The sequence below is a fragment of the Pyxicephalus adspersus genome, chromosome 9, assembly GCF_032062135.1.
Source record: "Pyxicephalus adspersus chromosome 9, UCB_Pads_2.0, whole genome shotgun sequence".
In the NCBI taxonomy this organism is placed as follows: Eukaryota; Metazoa; Chordata; class Amphibia; order Anura; family Pyxicephalidae; genus Pyxicephalus; species Pyxicephalus adspersus.
The window spans coordinates 31,012,545-31,036,834 of NC_092866.1; the positions used below are offsets into that span (position 1 = coordinate 31,012,545).

Consider the following 24,290-nt stretch of genomic DNA (forward strand, 5'->3'; position numbering starts at 1 on the left):
GTTATAAACTCATGCACAAAGAAAAATATTAGAAGAAAAGCCACATTTTCTTGTTCTCACACTAGTCAATAAAAGCTCCAGCTATAGCAAGAATGCTCTGTTCCTTTAAGAGGGGAACACACTCAGCTATTGGTTTCTTTGGTACCCCGTGTGAGGAAAGACTGTACTCCTGGATGAGCGAAAACTGCAACTGAGGAGAGTGGGGTTAAAGCAGATACACACCATGTTTACGAAAAACTTTTTTACCTTTTTTATTGCCTGTTTCCACCTTGCTCTCTTTTACCTGCTTACTCTCCAGAGATAGTAAGTTTTTACCTGAACTATACTTCTTGCTTTAAACTAACACATCCTAATATGTTGTATAGTGTTGTTATACAGCTTCACTGGAAATTATTCTGACAATACATTCTTGCAGTCAAGATGCTCACCTTTATGTTTGCCGCAGTTTTTGGTTTGATCAGCCTCCCTAGGAATAGATATTGTATGTGAGAACATCACTAGGTCAATGCCTAGGAGGTGGCCTGCTAAATAAAAAGACTGTATTCACTTGTTTGAGGTTTAGGTGGCTTCACACAGAAGGAGTGAAGAGTGTAGGTGTAGCCGAGAGGAATCTGGCTGTAAAAGAACCAGTTGACCCTTGCTTCTCATGTCATGATGCCCCCCATTTTGTGATTGGAAAGCCAATGGGCAGTGCCACTCAGAATGGTCTTGTTATGAATGCTTTGTCTTCTTTGTATTTACCAATAAAGGGGAGGGGGTTTGTAACTAAATTCATGGATAAATATAATCGTACAGTCAGTAGTTTATAAATATCAGATTGTGTAGTAATAGGTTTTCATCACTGTGACAGCGATAGGAGTGATATACTGGCTCTGGAGAATCTCGAAAGATACACATACAGGGAAAGGAATTTATCAAGGCAGGATGAGGGGTCTGGACCAAGTCAAAGACACTATCAGCTGTTTGTTTTAACAGGTCCCTCCCTGTACCTCTTTTCGCCAGCCACTGGGCTAGGGAAATTGGCCTACCCTAGCTTGGATCCCTTGTGAGCCACTATGTGTTTGCCACTAGGGATACATAATCTAAAAGTATCACAATCTATTTAGGTGACTGGGATTGGTGGACTGAAAGAAAATGTGCAAGGAAGGGATATTTTTAGTCAAAGGCTTGAAAGAAACATTAGAAGAAATGGAGAGATACAAATACCAGTCTAAATGAAAGGGAAACATAAGGGAAACCAGTAGATGGAATTATTTTTATCCATCAGATGTTAAAACCTTTATTCTAAAAACTCTGGAATGAAAACTTGGGAGTAAAACACAATACAAAAAGCAAATGATATAGAAATGAGGACAGCAAGAAAATGATCTCTTGACAGGAATTGAGCCCTTAAAGCAGCCTAACATTTGCTGGAAAATGATCCTGATTCACTATTAAGACAGGATTGTCTAGCAGTAAAATGAAAATGAAAAAGTCCATCTTAAAATAAAGGTAACACAACTCCTGATGAGCTGAATGACAGAAAATAGCCATTAAAATGTGTTTGTTAGCTTTCAGAATCTGTTAAATATCCGTTGGATAGGCAGGTTTTTACTGGGGAGTGCTTGCAAGTGCAAAGTACCCAGATTTATATATTGGTGTTTTCACCTACAGGAGAAATCCCACCAACTTACTGTGAAAGTAAACTGTGGTTAGGAGCAGGGATTTATGTTAAGAGTACATGTTTTTGTTTCCTCTGCAATGGGAAAAAATAGGAGCTATGAACAGACCTTAGTGACAATAGCTTAAGGGAGGCAGTATATATTTCCCAAGGGCCAAAGATCCCAATACCCTCCTAGAAAAGTACCAATCTGTTCTGTTACAAATGCAATGTCAATGGCATATCTTAATGTTCCAGCATACAAGGGGGTCATTAATGCCATGCTTCAGGGTACTCTACACTTTGGAAAAACTGCTGTACCCAAACAGAGGAAGTCTTAAACAAGACACCCCGGCCCTATTAGGCTGGGACTGCTCTCTTGCAGAGGGAAATGTAACCCGTTCTGCAAAAGTACAAGTGTTATATTATAACAAAAGTGGGGTGGAAGTCAAAACACTCTTAGACCCCTATCAGAGTGTAATGGAGGAAACATGGGATAGCACAATGCATGAATGAGTGCGGTACAAACAGCACTGTCTTGCTCTATGGAGGGGGGGGGGGACAGAGCGGAGATAAAAACATTCAATTTTAAGAGAGCAAATTTTCCATCATTAAGGGTGGCTATCTGCTGTGAGTTGCACTGGGAGAGAATATTAACCTCAAAGAACACAGAACGGAAATTGGAAAGTTTCAGGTCAGTTCCACACAAACACACTGAAAATTATATTCCAATGGGTAAAAAAGTTGTAGAAGCTAAAATTAAACCCTATGTGTCTCACAGAAAAAAAAGCCATAAAGAATAAGAAAAAGGGCATTCCAAAAATATAAAAATGAGGGATCACCTTGCTGATTAGTTTAATGGTACCAATGGATTGGCTTAAGGCCAATGTGGTTCCAATCTTCAAAAAGGGAGAAAAGTCATTAACAAGTAACTACAGACGGACTAGTTTAACATCTATAGTTGAAAAGGTCCTAGAGAGTTTGATAAAGGACCACGTGGAGGAGTTTCTGCTGGAAAATAATATTTTAAATAGTAGCCAGCATGGATTCAAGAAAGTCTGAAGTTGTCACACAAATTTACTCTCTTTTATGAGGTAAGTAAGTAAACAGGTAGACAGTGGAGTATCAGTTGATATAGTGTATTTGGCCTTTGCTAAAGCATTTGACACAGTACCCGAAAGACGGTTAAAATTCAAGTTAGGGGCAGTAGGTTTAAAAAAGTCAATCTGCAAATGGATACAGTACTGGTTTAAAGACTGCATCTAGAGTAGTGATTAATGATTCATACTCTAAATGGTCTAACATTTTTAGTGGTGTACCAAGGGTTCAGTGTTGGGACCTTTACGGTTTAACATCTTTATAAATGATATAGAGTTTGGGATTACAAGTACTATTTCTGTGTTTGCAGGTGACCCCAAACTATGTGATGGAATTGAGTCAATACAGGATATCTATATTCTACAAGCAGACATTGATGCATTGTTTGATTGGGCAGCCAAGTGGCAAATGGCATTTATTATTAATAAATGTAAATTCCACACCTGGGAGCCAACAACATGCATGCTTCATACAGTCTAGGGGAATACATTGGGGGGGTCAAAAATAAAAAAGGGTCTGGGGGTTTTGGTCACATAGACTAAGATCAGTCTACAAGATCAGACTAAATAATAGTATGCACTTTTTGAAAGCGAAATTTCTAAAGCTAGCAAATAATTTCTTGTTTTAAGCAGGTATAGACTGCAGAGATTGAGACATAAATCCTATCTTCTTTAAAGTATTAGCCAGACCTTATCTGGAATAGGCTTTCTAGTTTGGGCACCAGTTTTCAAAAATGATATTGTGGAACTTGAGAAACGTACAGAAAAGACATCTAAACTAATCAGAAGTAGTAGCTCACCTATGGGAAAAGTTTAGTTGAGAGGATATGATCGCTCTATATAAGTGATCCATATAGAGAACTACCTTCAAATGTATTCGTTTTAAGCTCATTTAAAGACAAGGGAACATTCTTTGCATCTAGAAAAAAAGGAAAACGTAATCTCTGTAAGGTTCTTTACAGTAAGGTCAGTGAAAATGTGGAATAGGCTCCCAGGAAGTAGTTTTTGCAAGTTCTATAGATTGCTTTAGGGTAAAGCTGGACGCTTTTAAAATATAATACCCAGTTGCAAACTAGAAAAGGAATGGCACCAGAGAGCCTCACTGGACCGAACAAATTATTTTCCTCTTTTAGAGTAAATTGAACCATGTTTTCTTTTTAGGAATTGTTGCCTTTCTCTGGATTAAACCAGAACTAAACTAAAAAAAAATTAAAAAAAACAACAACACACTTTTAATCCCAAAGATCCCTCGATCGCACTGGATCTTTCCCTCATTGGGCCCTGTGGCGTCCTGGAATTCTTCCTCATCCCAGCACGGAGGAAGCAAGAGGCGCCAGTCTTCTTCCTTCTTCGGGTGACATAGCCCACTGTAAAGGGGGGGAAAAAAAAAGCCAATCTCCCTGCCTATGTGTGAGATTGACATCCCTTTCCCCTCAGTGTAGCAAAATGCAGAGAGGAGAAGCCAGAAGACTCCTGGGATGTGTGATGTAGGTATCCCAGAAGGCTCTGCACACCCATTCTGTAATGATCACCGCGGGAAAAAAAAATAAAAAAGGGTGCTGAATTTAAAAAATAAATAAATCATATTTTTACTTCATATAAAGGGTTGTCTACCCTTTTATTTAAAGAAAAACTTTTAGGTCTACTTTAAATATGCATATACAGTTTTACCTGGAGCATGCAGGTTTCTAATAGGTTTATTTACAGAATAGTTGAACTTTATGAACTTTTTTCTTTTGTCTTTTTTCAACCTAATTATGTAACTATGTAAGGCATTGTGCACATATGTATCAGTACAATAAGAACTCTTCACAATGTAGGTGACCCAACATATACATGATAAAAATTTTAGATATTTTACACACAGTTTTTTTTAAATGTATGTGACAACGAGCACTTTTATTAGTAACATCAATCCCTGTTGTGGTATATAAATAGGTTTTTGTTAGTTACAATCGTTTTAATATTTGTCAGTTGTAAATTTTTAACCAGGGTTTTTACAAATTGGTGTAATTTACTAGCATTTTAAATAATTTTAGTGCTAGTCTCGCATCAATAAAAGTCTCCCTCAGGAGTTACAATGAAGATTTAATTTAAAAAAAAAAAGTTAAAATGTGATGACATAAGTGAAAATACTCTGAAAAAAATTGTTTACATTGCCATATAGTACAACGTTCTAAAATACAGGAACCATACTATTTAAAAAGTTTAACAATAGACCCAGATGTCAGACAGTGGATAACTTTAAAGAATCAGGGATAAATATATTTGTATTTATAAACAGGATAATTTGAATACACAAAAAAAATATTGTACCAAAAATAATGCATACATAGCAGAATGCATGGGATCAAAGCCGTTTTGTGGACAAACAGGAAAAAGGACCTACATGCCATATAGTGTTTGAAGTAAGCATACAAACATGAAGTCTGTGTATAAATTAATATATATATTGCAACATGGGGGATGGGTAGCAGGGTGTTTTTAACCTTCTGGGACAGGCACAGTGCAAAGAGAGTCTGGACACAATCTCTTAGGCTGTGTACATGCTAGATTTTTTTAGTCTAAAAGATGAATGAAGATTGCAGTACATACAAAGCCATTCTGTTCCATGGAGATAGGAGGGGGGAGAATGAGCGAATGGCACCCCACTGCACTCTCCTCCCTTCACTTCCATTACACTATTTACAAAAAATTAGCCAAGAGGAAACCAACAAAAAGACTAACTAGATGGGCAACTAAACACATAAGACAGGAGAGACTCTCTCTACTTGGAGCCAACCTAATGTTTATCCCCAAACTGGACAACACAGGATAACAAAACTTTCCAGCAACACAATACTGTTTTTACCTTGGTCCACCACGGACACGTGGTTCCCAGAGCAGGACTGGGTGGACTAACCAGCTCAGTATTTTTTATGTTGGCTGAGCACTTACCCCAGAGAGAACACCACAATCCAGAGTATATTTTTAAAATGGCAGTATAGAGGAGAGAAATCTAGGACACATGTATATAGTATCTACCACTTTCCCAGACACTCTCCTCCCCTGCGACAGACAGACAGACAGACACACAGACACTTTAGGTTGATCTAAACAACTTTGAGGATTATTAAATATAAATTATAAATTATAATATTAGGCACCTATGCTCATCTGTGCATAACAAGGTAAGAAAAGCTGGAATAACAGAGCAACATTAAAAGGAGATAAATAATTTTAAACATGGTGATTTATGCATGCTGGGAAGGACAAGCCTGATTCATACACAGAAAGTAGAAATAATCCTTTACCCACCAAGAAAAAAATATATAATCCTGTACTGTCCAAGGTAGGGCCTCCCCTGAGACCTGCCTTGTAACCCCTGGTAGCAACCCACAAAACACTCTCCCTCTTTTTAAAGATACAGCATTGGCACCCCCTCCCAGGATTACAAAAACATTTGATTCACTTACACCACTTCCCTAAAAGAGCACCAATATGGACCTGTTTCTGGTTATGAAAAACAGAAATAGAAACACAGAATCTGAATTTTGAAATTACATCACCACAATTATCTGATACAGAATGGAAATCTTTTAATTGGGCCTTGTTTTCTCCCTTTCAGGATTTGTCTAATGATGCTCACGTGAATTGAGCAATAACATCAAATTTGGCAAGTAAAAACAGTTTAGTAGAACAAGTACATACACCATAGGGAGATTTCTGAGCACACGGAAATCTTATATCTTCAACATTTGGCTTCCTCACAGATTCCTATAAGTGTTAAGGAAAGGGCACCATCAGGAAGCATCAACAACTCCCCCCTAAAATACAAGAGCAAATCCCTCTCTGAAAGCATAAAAATGTCTAATGTTTTTGGCAGGTGTACTTTCAGATATTGAAAATCTTTTTTTAGATAGATCATATACCATTCCAAACTGAATAGTCTCAAGCTTTGTGTAATCCACAACAAAAGGTTTTGTGCTAAAAACCTTTTGACAAAAGAGGCACTATTGTATAAATGGTATCAACCAATAAATATACAGCAGGTCTGTGAGTACCAATTAGGATTTTTAGATATCCTTTAATTAATCCTAGAATTACAACTTTTTATGCCATTTCTGAGACCCACAAATATAGAAAAGAACCATCTGCAAGACTGATTCACTCTGCTATTGGAAGCCTGACCTATCCATGTAAGCATTCACTTACTTAAGATCCCAATGTTTATAGTCTACCATACAGATTTTAAAAATTGAAAACATGCTATTGGTTACGACTTATGTTAAAAACTTGTATAGAAGCATACCACACAATCTTGTTATTTCAACTTGTTCTGAAAACAAAGGCAAATAGTACTTGGAAATACAATGAATTAAGTTTTAACCTCTTCCAGTTCATTCTGACACAATGTATTAAGTGTTCCTAAATCAACTTTAGGCAATGTGTACACTATGTGCCCCACTGTATGCCAACCTATACCTGTGCAGGAAAAGTTTTACTTTTGGTTGTGAGGAAGCCTATATGTACCTGTGCTACATTATAGCATAGTACTGGTAAATAGATCAGATTTTCGTCCTATGGATGGACCATGACCCTTATATACTTTTTTGTTTTTTGCTTTTTCTGAACAAAATGTAACTTTTATTTAACAACACAATTTGTTACCCACAATAAATATTTTTTCTAGATATCCTCACCTAGAAATGCTGTTCCGGCAGAAAACATTTTTGTCAACAAATTTTAAACACCCCAAACACAAGAACTACAAAATCAACCCCTTATATTTTTGGTAAACATTTACACCATTTTAACACAAATGATATTCAGTGTTTGGAATGTCCCATGTCCAATGACCTATTCAATTATTTAAAATGTCCCACAAAGGAATCAGGTGCTTGAATTAGCCAATCACAGCTCACCTAAATAACAGGACAAAGATCCTCCTGTCACGAGCTGTACAGTGGGATCTTTAGTCGCGTCCCCTGGAGATTTTTTAGAGCTTTATGGGACATTCTACAACAAGCCCTAATAAAAACATATATAAACACATGAATAATATTATGACTACAGGCCAAATTTCCACATTTGGCAGATTTTTGTATACATCAAATCCAAACAATGTTTTTTTTTTACCTTGGCTTTAGATCATATCCAGCAAAACACGGGAGGATGAGATTTTGATATGGTTTTATTACCATACAAGATCTAAAAAATCTAGTCAAACGCACAAATAGGTTTTCAGACAATTCGGTGGTTAAATAATATGATGTAATAGAATATACCATCCGACCAAAAAAGATCTATCTGGAAGACAAATTGTCTCCTTCGAAAATTCAATTCATTTCAATTCAAATACTAGGAAAACAACCTGATTAAAGTAAATTCATCTATTACTTTATCAATTTTCTATGCTAAAGTTATACCTTATGCTTAGCAGAAAATTATACACGTCCCAAACTAGATTTTCCACAAAACCTATTGTACAGTATTTATATAGCGCCATCATATTACGCAGCGCTGTACAGCGCTGTAAAGTTCATAGTCGTGTCACTAACCGTCCCTCAAAGGGGCTCACAATCTAGTATCCCTACCATGTTCTTTGTCATTAATGTAGTCTAAGGTCAATTTTTGGGGGAATCTAAATAAATGTAACCACGTTTTTGGAATGAGGAAACTGGAGTACCTGGTGGAAACCCACGCAGATACTGGGAGAAACATGTAAATATTGTCCTGGACAAGATTCAAACCTGGGACTCAGCGCTACAAAGGCCAGAGTGGTATCCCCTGAGCCACCGTGCTGCCCTAATGTACTATTGTTTACAACATATATGTAATTCTTACTTCTGTTAATGTTTAACATGTAGGTCTTAAAATATATATAAAATTAATTTTATAACTGGATGTCATCATCAAATGGGGAAAGTAAGAGTATCTTTTCTATAGGTTACAATTTCCTTTATACTCCATGGTAAAGTTCAAAATACAAATGCAAACTTTTTTTATCTGGCTCGCATTGTAGAGCATTACAGCCTCACTACTTGTGGTAGAAATATTTTCCTAATAATTATTTAAGGTTATACTTAGGGGGTGAATATTTACTCAGCTACCAAATTTATCTTAATAGTGTGGTTATCGTGGACTTGTTTCATGGAACAGATAGACTTGATCAATTCTTCAGTTTCATCCACACAGAACATATGTACTTAGAGGAGTATCGTATTTTCCGGCATGTAAGACAACTTTTTAACCCCGAAAAATCTGTGCCAAAGTCGGGGGTCGTCTTATACGCCGGAAGTGCAACACACTCTATATTTTCACTAGAAAAGCTGGGGGTCGTCTTATACGCCCAGTCGTCTTATACGCCGGAAAATACGGTAAGTCTTTGCCTTCTGCCACTACACTTTCCAGAGAGAAAAAGCCCAAGAGGTTTACCCACCCCAGCTTACTCAATTGGGCCAAAATTCAAAGGAATAGAAATCCCACTTGGAAGCAGGGGCTTGCTGAAAAAGTTCCAGTTTTTAACTGCTCTTTAATATGTTGAGGTTAAAGTTATTAAAAATACTTTCCCATTGGTGAAGTAGCCCGTCAGCCACCCACCAACCGTCATAGTGATTTCGAGGGTTTCAGAGAAATCATCTTTTCACTTTACCCGTGATGAACAGTCATCTTTCTTGAAACCTTTACCCCTTTCCATGGTCTCTCCTAGATTCCTTTGCAAAAACCTTCTTGTTGTAGCTTTGCCGGTTTCCCTCTTCTTGACAACTGCTGATCTCTCCAAAATGGTATTTTGACTCCTAATACTAACTTGTCATTGAAGGTGGGACTGTAGAGCTGTTTTTTTTTACATTTTACCTGGACATTTTACCTGGAATCAAATATTTTTTATTAGGCGATAATCTTTTTAGGTAATTAGGAAATGCCAACCTGTCTTCCGTGCTTTTACATTTCCTCAAGATAATTGTTCTCAACCATCATCTCAGTCATTGTCTGAAGATGACTTCCCCGTGCCCCTCCACTACCATCGGATTACGTCCACATCCCAGATGCAGTGGCAATTCTGCTGAAGCCTTTTCTGCAGTAGGTGATCGATGATCAGTAGAGGGCATTCAATTGCGCTGTCAGGGGCTCAAAATCCAGGCAAGCTGAATAACAACTGCAGAATGCAGGATCACCACTCTGGAGGAAACCATATATGAACACCAGCAAACAAATGCTAATCAAGAATGAAAAGACAGTGTCCTGTGCTGATAAAGTAGAGGATTTAGAAAATTGCGTACAGGAAAAACCTGTGAATCATGGGCTCGTCAAGCCTACGCCTAAATCTTAAAGTTAGCACAGATCTGTTTTGCAATAAAAATCACTTTGGCTACACTCTACATACGGAATGCCAATTGATCCAACCACTCCTTTAGGTCTCCAGAGAATGCAAATTCCTAAAGGAGGCTAACTTCCACACCACAGAGAATTCACTATTGTTGCCAACCCCTCTTCCAAGCCGATGTAGACCAACCCTTACCATCTACTCCCAGCACCTGGAAGACTAATGCCCAAGAAAATGCAAAGAAGACTGATATGACACTAGATACCCTGCTGGAAAATCCATGTTATTACGATAACACAAAACCTACAACCAGAGTATGGTGGTATTAGGGCATCTAAAAAAAGCTGAACATTGACATTGCCATTGCTTATTACAGGAAAGTCACCTAAGTGGAGAGGTAAAGATGAGAAAAATGTAGATGGAGGAGGTCTATGGATTCCCCCATGGTAAATCGCAAGGCAGGTGTTCTAATGTCGATTCATAAGCGTATAGCTGGGGTTATATCGGCAGATACGAGGGGACAGCATCAGTGGGCCACGCTTTACCTGCTTTTAAATGTATATGCTCCTAATCCCATACCTTCCTTATCCAGAGCTTAAACTTCTTTTCCTCCAGACGCAGAGTGCCCTCTTGATCTTTGTAATGATCTCAAAGTGAATAATGGGGAAGAGAGTTCTCTATATGGACCATTTATATTTTTTTATACAGGGTGATCATATCCCCCCTTAAACATCTCTTCTCAAGGGAGAATAGATTCAGTTCAGCTAATCTCTCCTTATAGCTGAGCTCCTCCAATCCTTTTATTAATTTAGTTGCCCTTCTCTGCACTCTCTCCAATTCAACATCTGTGGGTCTGTAGTTACCTGGTAATTACTTTGCTCCCTTTTTGAAGATAGGAACCACATTGGCCTTATGCCAATCGGTACCTTGCCAGTGACTACAGTCTCTAAAAATCTGAAATAATGGCTTTGAAAAAACTGAGCTCAGCTCTTTGAGGACAAGTGGATGTAATCCATCAGGTCCTGGTGCTTTGTCAACCTTATTTTTCCCAGCTTTTTCTGAAATATATCAATTCTGAGCCATTGTGAATCATTTACGACAGTGACATTGCTATTACGAATTTGGACTTGAGCTCTTGCCATTTTCCTTCGTATACAAAAAAAAGTGTTTAGTAAATCTGCCTTGTCTTTAACCCCAGTTACCAACCCAGCAACATCCTTTAAGGGGCCTACATGCTCAGGTCTGATCTTTTTGCTATTAATATATTTGAAACATTTTGGGGGGTTTGCCTTACTTTCCTTTGCAGTCTGTCTTTCATTTTGAAGTTTTTGTACATTTTATCTCCTTTGTACATTTTTATTTAAATTTTTATAGGTTTCAAATGATGAAGGTGATCCTTCATTTTTATATTTTTGGAATGCCCTTTTCTTGTTCTTTTTTTAACATCAGCTGTGAGCCACATACGTTTAAAAGGCTAAAATTAAAACCGATTACCGATTGGAATATATTTTTCAGTTTGCTTTTGTAGAACAGACTTGAAACATTCCCATTTCTGTTCTGTGTTCCTTGAGGACAATATGGTCTCCCAGTCCAAGTCACAGAGAGCCGCCCTTAATATTGGAAAATTTGCTCTCTTAAAATTAAAATGTTTTTATCTTTCCTGTTTACAGCTTACATTAAATAAAATCATATTATGGTCACTACTACCCAGATACTCTTTTATTTGCACATTTGTTATAAGCTCTGCATTGTTAGAAATAACTAGGTCTAGCAGAGTATCATTTCCAGTTGGGGCTTCTATAAGCTGTACCATAAAATTATTTTGTATTAAATTCACAAATTTCCTCCCTTTTGCTGTTCCTGTAGTGCCATTACTCCTGCAATGTCAGGGTAGTTAAAATCTCCCATGATTAAAACACTTCCACTTTTTGCTGCTTTTTCTAGCTGTGCTAATAGTTGATTTTCTATTTCTTCCTTAGCAGGATGTACCTATCACCCTGTATGCTGTGTTTACGAGATGTTTTGCTGTATAAGCCTGGTTGTCTTTGTATGTAAAAATGTTCAATAAAAATTCAGTTTAAAAAAAAAAAATATTCAACCCCACATTTAATTTCACCCATAATGCCTCAACCTCATCGCTTGTTCCATCCGCAATTTCTTCTTTCACATTCACTTTTAGATCACTTCTCACATACAGACAGACACCACTACCCTTTCGTTTAACTCTGTCTTTACGAAAGAGAGTATACCCAGGAATATTGACAGCTCAGTCATGCAAAGAACAAAGCCAGGATTCAGCAATAACAACTAAATTCTCCTCACTCACTAAGGCTTCCAAATCCCCTATCTTGTTTGCTAGACTTGTAGCATTGGTGAACAGGCTCTTTAAACCATTGCTGCTTTTACCATCATTTTTAGTACAATTAGTATTGCACAATCCAATGTTTGTTTGTAACATGGGAAGCTCCTTGGAATTATCCATAATCCCCCCGCCCCCCAACTATTCCCAATCCACTAGTGTCTGACCCCTGACTAACCTTTCTGCCACCTTTTTTGACTGTCCCACCCCCCTCTGTCCAATTTTAAATATCCCTCCACCATTCCCCTAAAGCTTTCCCCTAGCACAGCAGACCCCCTTTCATTTAGGTGTAAACCATCTCTGGCATACAGGTTGTACCCCAAAAGTAAGCCAAGTGCTCTATGAACCCAAACCCTTCCTTCCTATACCAGGACTTAAGCCATGTGTTTAGCTGCCTTAGCTCCCTCTGCCTTTCCTGTGTTGTGCATGGTACAGGCAATATTCCTGAGAATATAGCCTTAGAGGACCTTTTCTTCAGCTTGAAACCTAGTTCCCTAAACTGATTTTTAAGGATCCCCCATCTTTCATCTATATTGTCATTGGTTCCAACATGGACGAAGACAGCTGGGTCCTGTTCAGCCCCTCCCAGTAGTTTGGCCACTCTGTCCACCACATGCCAAACCCTGGCACCAGGAAGACAGCAAACCATTTGGTTGAAGGGATCCGGCAACAAACTATTCTATTTGTCCTCCTTATGATGGTAGTCATAGGGGATTTTAATTGTCTTTCCCTTCCTGCATTTTCCTCCCCACTACTAGATGTGCTGCTCTCCCTGCTGTTAGGGGTAGCAGTAACATCTAGAGTTGCCACCACTGGGTCTGCCACCTGCAAATCTTCACATAACTTTGCAAACTTGTTGGGGTGCTCAAACACAGGGCTGGCCTTCCTTTTCGGTGGGCCCCTACCACTCCCTCTAGTTACATTAACCCAACTCCCTACATGCTCATCCTGATTAACCTCTCCACCCTCCACATCTAAGCCATTAACTGCCTGCTCAGGGAGCAGGAGATCCCTCTCAAGATGATTCAGTGATTTCAGTGTTGCAATGCACTTCTCCAGCTCTCCAATGCGAGATACAAGAGTTGGGACAGCCCTTGAAACTAGCACATCAAACATTGATGGAGGAGCCTTCCTCTTCAGTAATGAAAAATGCATGGTATGAGGCAAAAAAAAAACATTGGATCAATGGCTGGAAAGGAAAAATAGGAACAGCTAAAATTTAAATACATGGACATCTGCTATCATAAGTTTGGCAATAAAGTGTTTAAAATGTAGGCGTATCTAATGCGCCCCTGGAGGGGTCCCACCTGTATCTCTGCCCTCCAGGCTCCAGATAAAACATGTACCCCTAACCCACAGTTTATCAATGAAATATTAGCCGTTTTCTATAAAATCACTATACTCTTGAGGATGAGGATAGGAATTTCATCCCTTTAGATAGAGAATGGTTGCTCCGGCTAACCAGAAACCAGCAGGAAATGCTCAATTCTAACATTACTAAAGTCGAAATTTTGAATACCATGTCACAGTTGTCCAATGGCAAGGCCACGATACCATACAGCTTCACGGCTGAATACTATAAAATATTGATAGAGGATATGTTGGCCTTCCACCACTGATTACATAACACTTATGTGGCACTCGGGAACTACCTTCCCACAGAAACAAAATGTACATCAAAGTTATACCAAAAAAAAAAAGGGGGAAAGATCCTTTATGCCCAGCATCATACAGACCTATTTTCTTGATTAACTTTGTAGCCAAGATTCTCTAAAAAATCATTGCAGGATGGCTGGCTACTATTCCAGCTGCTTTGGTTTCCCTGGTTCAGGCAGGAACTGTCAAGGTTAGGTCAACGGTAATGAAGATCCGCAAAGTTTTGACACCGAAAAGGCATTCTACAATGTGCATATCCCTTGGCTCTTTGCAGTACTGTCCCAAATCGGTATGGTCTGATCATACCAGGGCATGTGCTCGGTCATATATTCGTCTTGCTCCACCCGGGTGGCCACCCCTGGGTATTTATCACAGGCATTTGCTCTCCAGAAAGGCATGCAACTGGGGAGCCTTTTATCTTCCTTGCTGTTCAATCTAGCGCTCAAGCCCCTGGCACGTGCCATTTTGACATCAAACCAGTATCATGAGTTGCAGATACACGGCAGCAAGGTGTGAGCGGCACTATTTACAGATGACATCGTACATCGGCTCCTGCTGAGGACTTACCCTATATCGCACAGCTATGGAATAGCCCTAGTAACAGTGCTTACCTGCACCCCACCACCCTATCCTAAACATATTCCTACTGCCCAAAAAGGAATGGCATCATGGTAATAAGTCAATAGGAAAGTGGGAGGGCAGTATGAAATGGGCACTCTGAAATTTCACTTCCCTAAGAATTCACCTAGTTAGTTAGGTTCAGTCTCCCTGCACCCAATTCTTATTGGTAGATTTTTTGTCATAATATTTTAAAAGTTGCCTACCAACTGGTAAATGTTCAGCTGAAATACTGAACTATATTTTACAACAGTTCTTTGCAGATTCAAACTCCCAGTGAGTACAACACATCAAAGAAAAGGAAGTGGGTGGAGTAGGGCTTTAAAATCATATTTTTATATTCTTGCACAACTTATCTCTACTAGTTCTATTTGCTGCTTTTTAACCCACAGACTCAATCCTCTTTTCTATCTCTTCTACATAAATTTTAGGACAGAGAGCTCTGCAATGCTGCAATAAACTCTCACATATTGATGTGTAAACAATGTTCTGCAATCTCCTTTAAACCCGGGGTATGTTGGGACATAGGACACTCCAGGATGTGTTTGCATGATGGCTTGGACTCAGAGTGGTTTACATAAAATTGAGCCTCTTTTAACCGAAAAGCTGAGTGGTTTCAAAGGTTTCAGGGTCTCTACAATACAATTCGCAATCTCATCAGCTGAGTTAAATTCAAGATTCCTATTGATTTCTAAGAAAACACAGTCTATAATCAGGCCTAGTAGTGGGATTTCATTGTGTGTGATCTGGCAGGGAGACTTCTTGTGAGGTGACTGCAGAGTTCCCATGTAGATGCAAAATGAGGGAGGAAAGGTGAGGAATCAGAAGGTAAGATAAATCTATTATCTAGGGGAAATGACAGACCATCTCTATCACCAACCCCTAAAAAGGTTTTCTTTCTAAACTGTTCAACTGTTAAACTGGTGCCATTCATCCACACACATTCCACTGCTAGGCGCCCCATCTTTCTACTGTAAACAATCTTCAACCATCTTGATTGCTGTGCCAATATGACGTTACTTGCACGTAGGTGGTAGTTCATTTAGTCCAGCACAAGGAAGGGAAGCCAGGACTGACTGGTTTCCATGGTAACCAAAGCATACACAGCTCGGCTTTGATGCCAGAAACCCAGATCAATCAGGCAGGTCAGGCACATTACTGTCCCTTTCTGCAATAATGACATACCTTTTCTTGCAAACCTAAAATGGGAACTTTAGTTCCACTTTATTTACTCAGGCATTGTTATAAACAAGTGTTAACCCCCATAATTGTCACCTGACAGAAGTATGCAATACAGCTATGGAAAAAAAAGAAAACAAAAACAACTTTAACTACTTTAAACGTGGGTAAAAAGCTGCAAATAAACGTTTTTAGTGATGCTGGCAATTCTTACTTTTGCTGTCTGTAGTTTTTCTTTCGCTTCGGAGAAAAACATACACGTGCAAAAAAAGCCAATTGTACAACCCCGCCTTTAAAGCACAACGGAAATACATGTAAATGGTACGTCATTTCCTGTGCCCCCGGAAAGCCGTTTACTCAGCTGCCTGGTTAGAGATATTTTACGTATCTTTTGAGCTACGATGTCTATGCTTTTACGGGCTTGGTGCGCCAAAATCATAGACCGGCGGTTATACTCTACCTCAGATTTGCCAGTTATTCGAGTTGCTCGGCGAACACAAGTATGGCTGGAGAAACTAGAGAAGCGCCAAATCAAACCAGTTGTAGCTCCCAAGGCTGGGAAACTTTTGATCAGCACTCGCAGGCGAGAACTTAATCAGGCAGCAACGGAGACGTATAGTAGATGGGAACAACCCACTTTAGTCAGCAGAGGATGGAAACATCGCAATTCACGAGGAGATTACTTCATTATTAACCGTCAACGGGAGCAGCGTGAGTGGCCGGAAACCAATGACACATTTCGTGATCTCAGTCTGGATCTAAGAGTGGTTACAGCTGTTGAGGCAATGAACATCGCGACACCAACCTGGACGCAGAAGGAGGTCATCCCATGTCTGCTCCGAGGCCAGAACGTGTTGTGCGCTTCGGAGACTGGTAGGGGAAAAACCCTGGCTTATTTGCTCCCTATCATGCACAAGCTTTTAAATCAGAAAGAGTTTTGTCCGGGCAGTCCTCGCAGTTTAATTTTAGTACCCTCAAGGGAACTTGCAGGGCAGGTAACCTCAGTGGCTCGCAGGCTTAGTTCGCATCTTGGAATTAATGTTCAATTTGTAGGAGGAGGGCGAGGTCGAAAAGTAACAGAAAAGCAACTTGGACGACTATCGGTTGATATTTTGGTGGCCACTCCAGGATTTTTTTGGAAAGCATTGAAATGGAACAAGGTTTCTTTAGCTGACCTTCATTACATTGTTTTGGATGAAGCTGATACACTTTTTGACAATACATTCTGTGATCTTGTTGAAGGCATTCTCATGCATACTCGGATAGCTTCCCATTCCAAGGAAGTGCATGGGCATGACAAAAAAGCCCAGTTAGTGATAATTGGAGCTACTTTTCCAGAAGGGGTTGGAGAAATTCTTAGCAAAGTAACAGACCTGGGCAGTATCCACACAATAAAAAGCAGGAAGCTAAATCTACTCATGCCCCATGTACAACACACTTTTAAGAGGGTTAGAGGAGCTGACAAAGTCCCTGAATTACTACAAGTGCTGAAGAAACATGCTGCTGAAAAACAGGAAACTGACATTTTTATTTTTTGCAATACTTCACAAACTGTGGATTGGCTTAGCTACATTTTAGATGACCATGGCATTCGGCACACCCGACTTCATGGTCAAATGCCTGCTAATATCCGGCATTCTCTCTTTGAAGCTTTTCATAAACAACAAATGAATGTGTTGGTTTGTACAAACATAGTTTCCAGGGGACTTGACAGTAGCAGAGTAAGTACTGTAATTAACTTTGATTTTCCCTTTACTGTAGAGGACTACCTTCATAGAGCAGGAAGGGTTGGCCGCATTGGAAGCAAAAATCAAGGCAATGTACTGAGTTTTGTCACACATGTCTGGGATGTTGAACAGGTGCAAACAATTGAAACTGCGGTGCGTAAAAGAAGCAACCTTCCTAGCACATTATTTAGAATGAAGGACACCTCACTAAACAAAATGACTACAGACAAAGAATCGGAGAATTAAAAAAAAAAAAAAATTACACATTATATATGTGCATATGTATATATTTTTTTGAACATCAAAGTAATATTGTAACACAATAAATTAATTGCATAGGAATGGTCAATATATCTCTACACATTCTTATTTTGAATTATGTAAGGTGCAGTGGCTTTTTTTTTTATCTGTTTTGACAGACAAATGCAGCATGTTTTCAGGTTAATTAGCTCCCCCTAAATTGACCTTAGACCATATTAATGGCATATGACTATGGTAGGGACATTAGAATGTGAGCTCCCTTGAGGGACAGTACGTGGCAGGACTATGGACTTTGTACAGCACTGCGTAATATGATGGTGCTATATAAATACTGTGTAAAATTATTCTGCTTTAACCATTCATTTGACATTAAATTAAACTTTTGGCCTGCATTTGACAATCTGTGCTTTAGTTTTCTAATAAACTGCTTTGGGAAGAGTTCCAATTCTAACAGGAAAAAATTCTTATGGACACACAACCTTAAACTATGTACACATTTTAGATAAATGTCTTTCAAAACAAAAGATCCTTGAAAAACGAATACTCACTAAGAATACTAAGATTTTTGTTTTGCCAACGTGTTCTGTGTTACCCATTTGTGAAGGCAATTGCATAAAGCAACAATTGTCTAAATGCAAAACACATTACTTAAATTTTATTCTGCAGCTAAGTGACTGTGTTACCACTAATCTACAAGGTAATATCTGCCCCTGTAGGTTGTCCTGAGCTTCAAGCAATAACTCTACTTTTTCTACTTTTCTGGTGACTTAGATATGATTCTGTTGTTACATGGTTTGAATAGGCTTTCATCGGTTGCCAGGTAATTTTTTTTAAATTTCAGCCAGTTTACAGGGGACCTAAACTCTGATTAGGCATAATATTAGACTTCTATTCTGACTTGCACTTGTTCCCTTGGTGGTGTTGGCTGTGTCAGCTTGCATCCATAAAATAATAAAAAAGTAATTGACCTTCTCCACCCACAGCCCTCATTCCCTACTCAAACTCCCGCCTAGCCCCTTCTAACCAATTAACAAGTTTGTTTTTTTCTGTGATTGGTTAGTGCTGATGTCGTAGATACAGATTAAGGACCTGCATCCCACCATCATATCAGACTCCTGCACCATATCTGTACCATCCTCCTTGAGCCAGTTATTACCCTAATCTGTGAAGTTTATTGTGACCCTGGTCTGCATTGTCACCCTTATTTGTGGAGATTGTTGTCATCCCCATCTGTGAAGCCTATTGTGCCTTATCTGTACCATCCTCCTTGCGCTCATTATCACCCAAATCTATGTTGTCACCCTAATCTGTGGAGCCCATTGTCACCCTAATTTGTGTCATTGTCCTTAATATTTGTGTCAATGTACCTTAATCTGTGAAAATGTATATTTAGGTCCACTGTTTTGGCCAAAGTCTCTAACACCTCAGATCAGGCTGGAAAGCATAGAAAAATGCATGAGGGGTATGCTCTAAAATTTTATTTTGCAGCTCTGTTTTTTTGTTTTTTTTAAATATTGCACCCTAAATCAGCAGTCAACAACCGGTGGCCCGCGGTTCTGGGCGGTGCACCCCCAAGTGGGGTCAGTACAGGGACCCCGCTGGGGGGACACACTGGCCAGAGCCGTGGACCATATCCCCCGTACAGTCCCAGGGCTCGGGGAAGTGGGCAGGCTGTGTCCCTGGACATAACCCTCCCACTCTCCCATTACAGGCTCAGATCTGCAATGGGAGAGTGGGCTGGGCTCTCTTGTTATTACATCACCATGGGGAAGGTTTCTACACTTGGCTCCCCACGCATGCGCAGTCAGGAGCCAGGAATTTTAGTGGTTCGCAAGACCAAAAAGCATGGAGACTGCTGGCCTAAATGACTATTTTTCCTGTAAAATTATTCTGAGTTTGGTTTGTCTGACCTGTTGACAGTTGGGGGCCAAGCTACTTTAGGGAGCTGTTCTTTCTCCTGTGTAGTTTTTTGTGTACAGATTGTCCCACTCATGCAACATAAACCACTTGTATAAGGTTGATTTTCAAGTAACACCTGGGTCTTGCAATTGTCTCAGGGAATAGGTTTAAACAAATATTTATGAATTATTCTTTATTTTAAAAATGGATGAAACCAGATTTTATTTCCAGACTGCTTGTGGAGTGAAAGGAGAGTATACCATTACCTAAACCAAAACAACGTAGTCATACCACTCAACCAAAGGCTTTCTCTGTATCAATGGATGACTCAAAAGGTAATGAACTGAATGGATATGATTTATGTCTTAAAACTACATTGTCGCTGGCCTCCATGGTGGTCATGAAATAAACCTCAACCGATCATGCAAAGGATTCCCGACAAGTGGTTAGAGGAGGAAACAAAAGACCCAACACAATTTACAGGTGAGGAAAAGGTAAAATCTTATGTAGGTCAAACAAATTTCAAGCCAGTCAAAAGAAAAAAAAACTTTGTCACAAAGTCATTTAATAATGGTAACACCCCAAAAATAGTGTGTTATCAAATAACTGTGTGGAAAGTTATGTATATATATGGCCAGGAAACAACTACTCTTTTGGCCAGTGAATATTTAAGGGGTATTAAAAATAAAGTAACATAGATTTTATCACAATATTTTTTTACAGTTTCAGGACAGTAAGCCTGAGGGGATGAAAATTAAGGGTATCTAAAAACCAAGGGGACTATGATAAATTCTCTAACAAAAGAAAACAATGTTGTGATTAAACAATCAATGGAATCTGGTGTTTTCTTATAAATGATGGTCAAGGTGCATAAAAGGTTTTACAGAATTGTAAGTTAACTACTTTTTGACTTTTAAAGTATGGTTAAAATTGGTACATATTTTTGATAAAGGCAAAATCTGTTTTACAATTAGTTGCTGGCACTCCCATTGGTTCATTGTACAGGAATGAATCAAAGTCTCCTCCTATGCCTGAAGAAGTCCATCTTACTGGATGAAATGTGTAGGGGTGTGCAGTAACCGTTTACTACATGCAAGTGCATAGTAAGCTCTGTCAATTTCAATAGGAGGTATCGGAGGAAGTTTTAGGAGGCAAAAAATCCTTATGACCTTTGGTTTCTGGGGGAGAGTACATTTTCTATTATTTTTTTCATTTTCAAAGTCATCCAGGGGAAACAATATAAAAGCTAGCCTAGACTTTATTTCAGGCTTAAAAATTAAATCAGAGTCTGCCTAGTATGTACATGATTTCTGGATGGTGGCACTTGATCATTTCCCTCAATAGAGGGGTTTGTCCCTTTGTCTGCACTACATTTCAGAGATGTTTGTGGATTTAGGGCTGCCATACCTGTGTTCAACCATAGGGGAAGGTTGTTGGGTGGTGGACAAAACCCTCCTGAGCTGTACATTGTTCTTCTTGGCCCCCTCCATGCTCTTTTAGCTTGGAGTAAGGAAAGAGAGATGGAACCCAGAGATTCGCCCTCTGAGTGAGCTGCTTGGTGTGCAGATGATAAAAATGATGATGCCAATGTCTACTGTGACCTAGCTTTCAGGAGTTCAAGGTCTATGGAAAGTCCTTTTTCTGCACTCACTTTGTCTGTTATGGGTTTTGCTTTGAAGGCTTAAGGAACTGCTGTCTGGCTACAGGCTTTTGGGTCTGCAGGCTGGAAAGCTCCTCATGCTGTCATTACCCAGCCATACTATCCTATCCATCTATCTAGCTCAGCCTGGGCATCTTACAGAGAAAACTGTCAATGAATCTTGGCAGCCTGCCAGCTCTTCTCTTTTTTTATGTATCCAATTTTAGGCTGCAGGCTCACTAAAATTCAGATAATTACCTATTAGTTGCCCACAGCCCTGGTGCAGTAGGGTGTGGGTTTGCTGTATAAGGGCTGGTTCAGGCCTGTGGTGGGAGCAAGCAATCCTGTGCAGTATCCAGCATCTGACCAGTTAATCAACTCCAGTCTCATTTCTTTTGGGCTGCCTCCAAAACATGTACATGTGCATCTCCCCCAAGGCAGAAAATCACTAATGTGGGAAACAATAACTGGAGTGCACCCTTACGACCTGCCTAAAGATAGTCTAAGGTTTAGTTCACACTACTGGTGTTTTGCCAGTGTTTAGCAGTTTTGAAACTGCTCTAGACAATATAATTGCCCCTATTTTCACATACAAACAGCTTTATAAATTTGCACTGAATTAGACCGCTAGGGAGGTTAAAGTATTCCTCATTATGTTCTTATAGGTAGATTCAGTGTTCTCCCCAGAAATTATTTTCAGCCGGGTGGTAGGAAGCTGTAGCCGGTCGGTAAAAAAGGGGGTGTGGCAAAACACGGCAAATTTAGTGCTCCCAGTTGTTTATGCCATGGGTAACAGTAACCTCTTATTGTTTCAGTGTTCTACCTTCTCCCAATTATTTGTTACAACTTTGTAATGCCTGCCCCGTTAGTATATCCAATTTTTCTATTCTATGTATTTTGCCACAACTGTCCTATGCCGTGTATTGTGACCCAACTTACTAGTGTTCCAAGTTTTAAGAGTGTAATCCTTTGTAGTAGTGTAATAGTATAATGAATGTGGTGTAAGTTAGGCTTAGCTCACATTAGCAGCAAAGTGCGTGAGTGACTTCTGGCAACTGCTAGGCACCTAGGATTGGTAACAGGCCATAAGAACATAAATCTGTACCTAGCAAAATGTGCTGCCTGCTCTTTTACACATATCTGTCTGCATCTTACCTCAAACCCCAAAATACCATAGCATCATTACAACATTAAAAAAAAAAACTGTCCATCAAAATGCACTTCCTTGTTACACACGACTGTAACCTTCCAGTACCTCAACATCAATAAAATTTAGTGGGCAGAGTTCATTTTCTAATGATGCAATAGTGATGACTTTTTAGGGGATGGTAGTCACAGATGTTCCCCACTTGTACCTATATTTTTCGTTTCTTACACCTCCCCATTCCCCAATTGAAGTTCAGAATGTTAGATAAGTGGACAGGAATGTGTAACAGGGCAGGGAAGCCCATTTTGATGGGCAGAGTGTTTTATGTTCTAATGATGCTGTAGTAATGAGATTGTAAGGGGAGAATGTGCCCGCCACTTGCACCTATAATTTCAGTTTTGTACCCCCCACCCTTAGAGAAATTGGTGTACAAAGAAGAGAGGCAGACAGTAGTTTCATAGGTATATATTTGTGACAGGTAGGTATATATTTAGGGGCCCTACCCCAATGCTCCATCGTATGTTAGTGGCCCTAGGGTCCCCAATTTGCACTTTCAATTTAGGACTCCTAAATAATATATTTAGGAGTCCTAAATTGAAGGAGTCCTTATAAATAATATTGATTTAAATAAAAATAATAAAGACCACTTCCCAACTACAAAACTTTCCTCAAACACAAAATTATGCAGGTTTAGTTAAGGTTTACATTAAGTCCTGCAAAGATTCCTTAGTGTATTCTAAAAAGTGCTTTATGACTCATCTTCATCAACCAACACCTGATTAGGATACATGTCTGGACAGGATTCAAGAGTGCACAGCTCATCAAACAGAAAGTCTCACAAATCTCAGTTATAATGCAGTGAGCAGTACGGGCTAGACCCTACTGTCATGAACTTGTATAAAATAGTGGCATAAACTGAGACAGCTGATGGTGCATTTATTGGAGAAAAAGTGCAAATATAACATGTGAAAACATACTGACAAGTACTGTCATAAACCCATTGCAAACACGCCCAAACAGCTAACTAACAAACCAATATGAGGATACCGAAATAACAAACTTGGACCTAGTAATTTCCAGTCAGGATCAAACAAGCCTGACACAGGATGGAGAACGGAGAGCACCATAGGAAACAGGCTACATATTTCAGAGGATCTGATCGGGATTCAGTAAATGGAATGCCCTTAAATAGGGAGCTCCCAGCTGCATGCATAACAAGTTCTTTCTAAAGATGGCCACCTTCTGGAAGTGTATAGTAAACAAGATTTTTAGCACCACCATAACACAGAAACCATAACACACCCCTTAAAGCTCTAACTAAGAGATGGGCCTTTCCAATTTCTCCCAATCCTCTGGTTTCAGCATAACAGATTTATACATATATTTTCTAATCTTGGTCAATGTTGTGTAAAAAGAGCTATGGTAAAGAGGTAATGTCCTGCCTTATGTCGGAGATTTATAAAAATCATGTAAAGCGGAGGCAATTTTACAAACTAAATGTACCTTCTTACTCCTTAACCCCTTACTTATAGGCTGAACAAAGGTACAGGTGCACTGGCTGTGCAAGGCATTACCCAAGCTTCTACTACTTTTTTGCCATATACATAGATTGTTCCAAAACACTTGAAGAGGTTCCAGATGACATTGTAGCAGCCTAGATAATATCAAATTCTTTTTATATACGCTCCATAGGGTATGTTAATGATTAAAAACTGGTAACAATCACTTACCTCTTTATATGTTATTAGAGAACACATGCTATA

At 39.3% G+C, this 24,290-nt stretch overlaps 2 protein-coding genes across 4 annotated transcripts in view; one reads left to right on the forward strand and one right to left on the reverse strand.

Moving 5' to 3' along the window:
* Positions 1-16,444, reverse strand: part of DUS2 (dihydrouridine synthase 2) — a 284,746-nt gene extending 268,302 nt beyond the window's left edge. Inside the window, exon 1 of one of the 3 annotated variants that reach the window (XM_072423086.1) lies at positions 16,315-16,444. Coding sequence is in view for 2 of the 3 variants with exons in the window: in XM_072423085.1 (XP_072279186.1) it covers positions 16,069-16,110 (42 nt within the window). In the remaining variant the exon portion in view is untranslated. Of the gene's footprint in view, positions 1-16,068; positions 16,177-16,314 lie in introns of those variants that run through there. The other 2 variants (XM_072423085.1, XM_072423084.1) reach the window with 2 other exon arrangements.
* DDX28 (DEAD-box helicase 28) lies at positions 16,175-18,234 on the forward strand. The gene has a single exon (XM_072423083.1). The coding sequence runs from the start codon at positions 16,256-16,258 to the stop codon at positions 17,825-17,827; it is 1,572 nt and encodes a 523-aa protein (XP_072279184.1). The 5' UTR covers positions 16,175-16,255; the 3' UTR covers positions 17,828-18,234.
* The last annotated feature ends 6,056 nt before the right edge of the window (positions 18,235-24,290 follow it).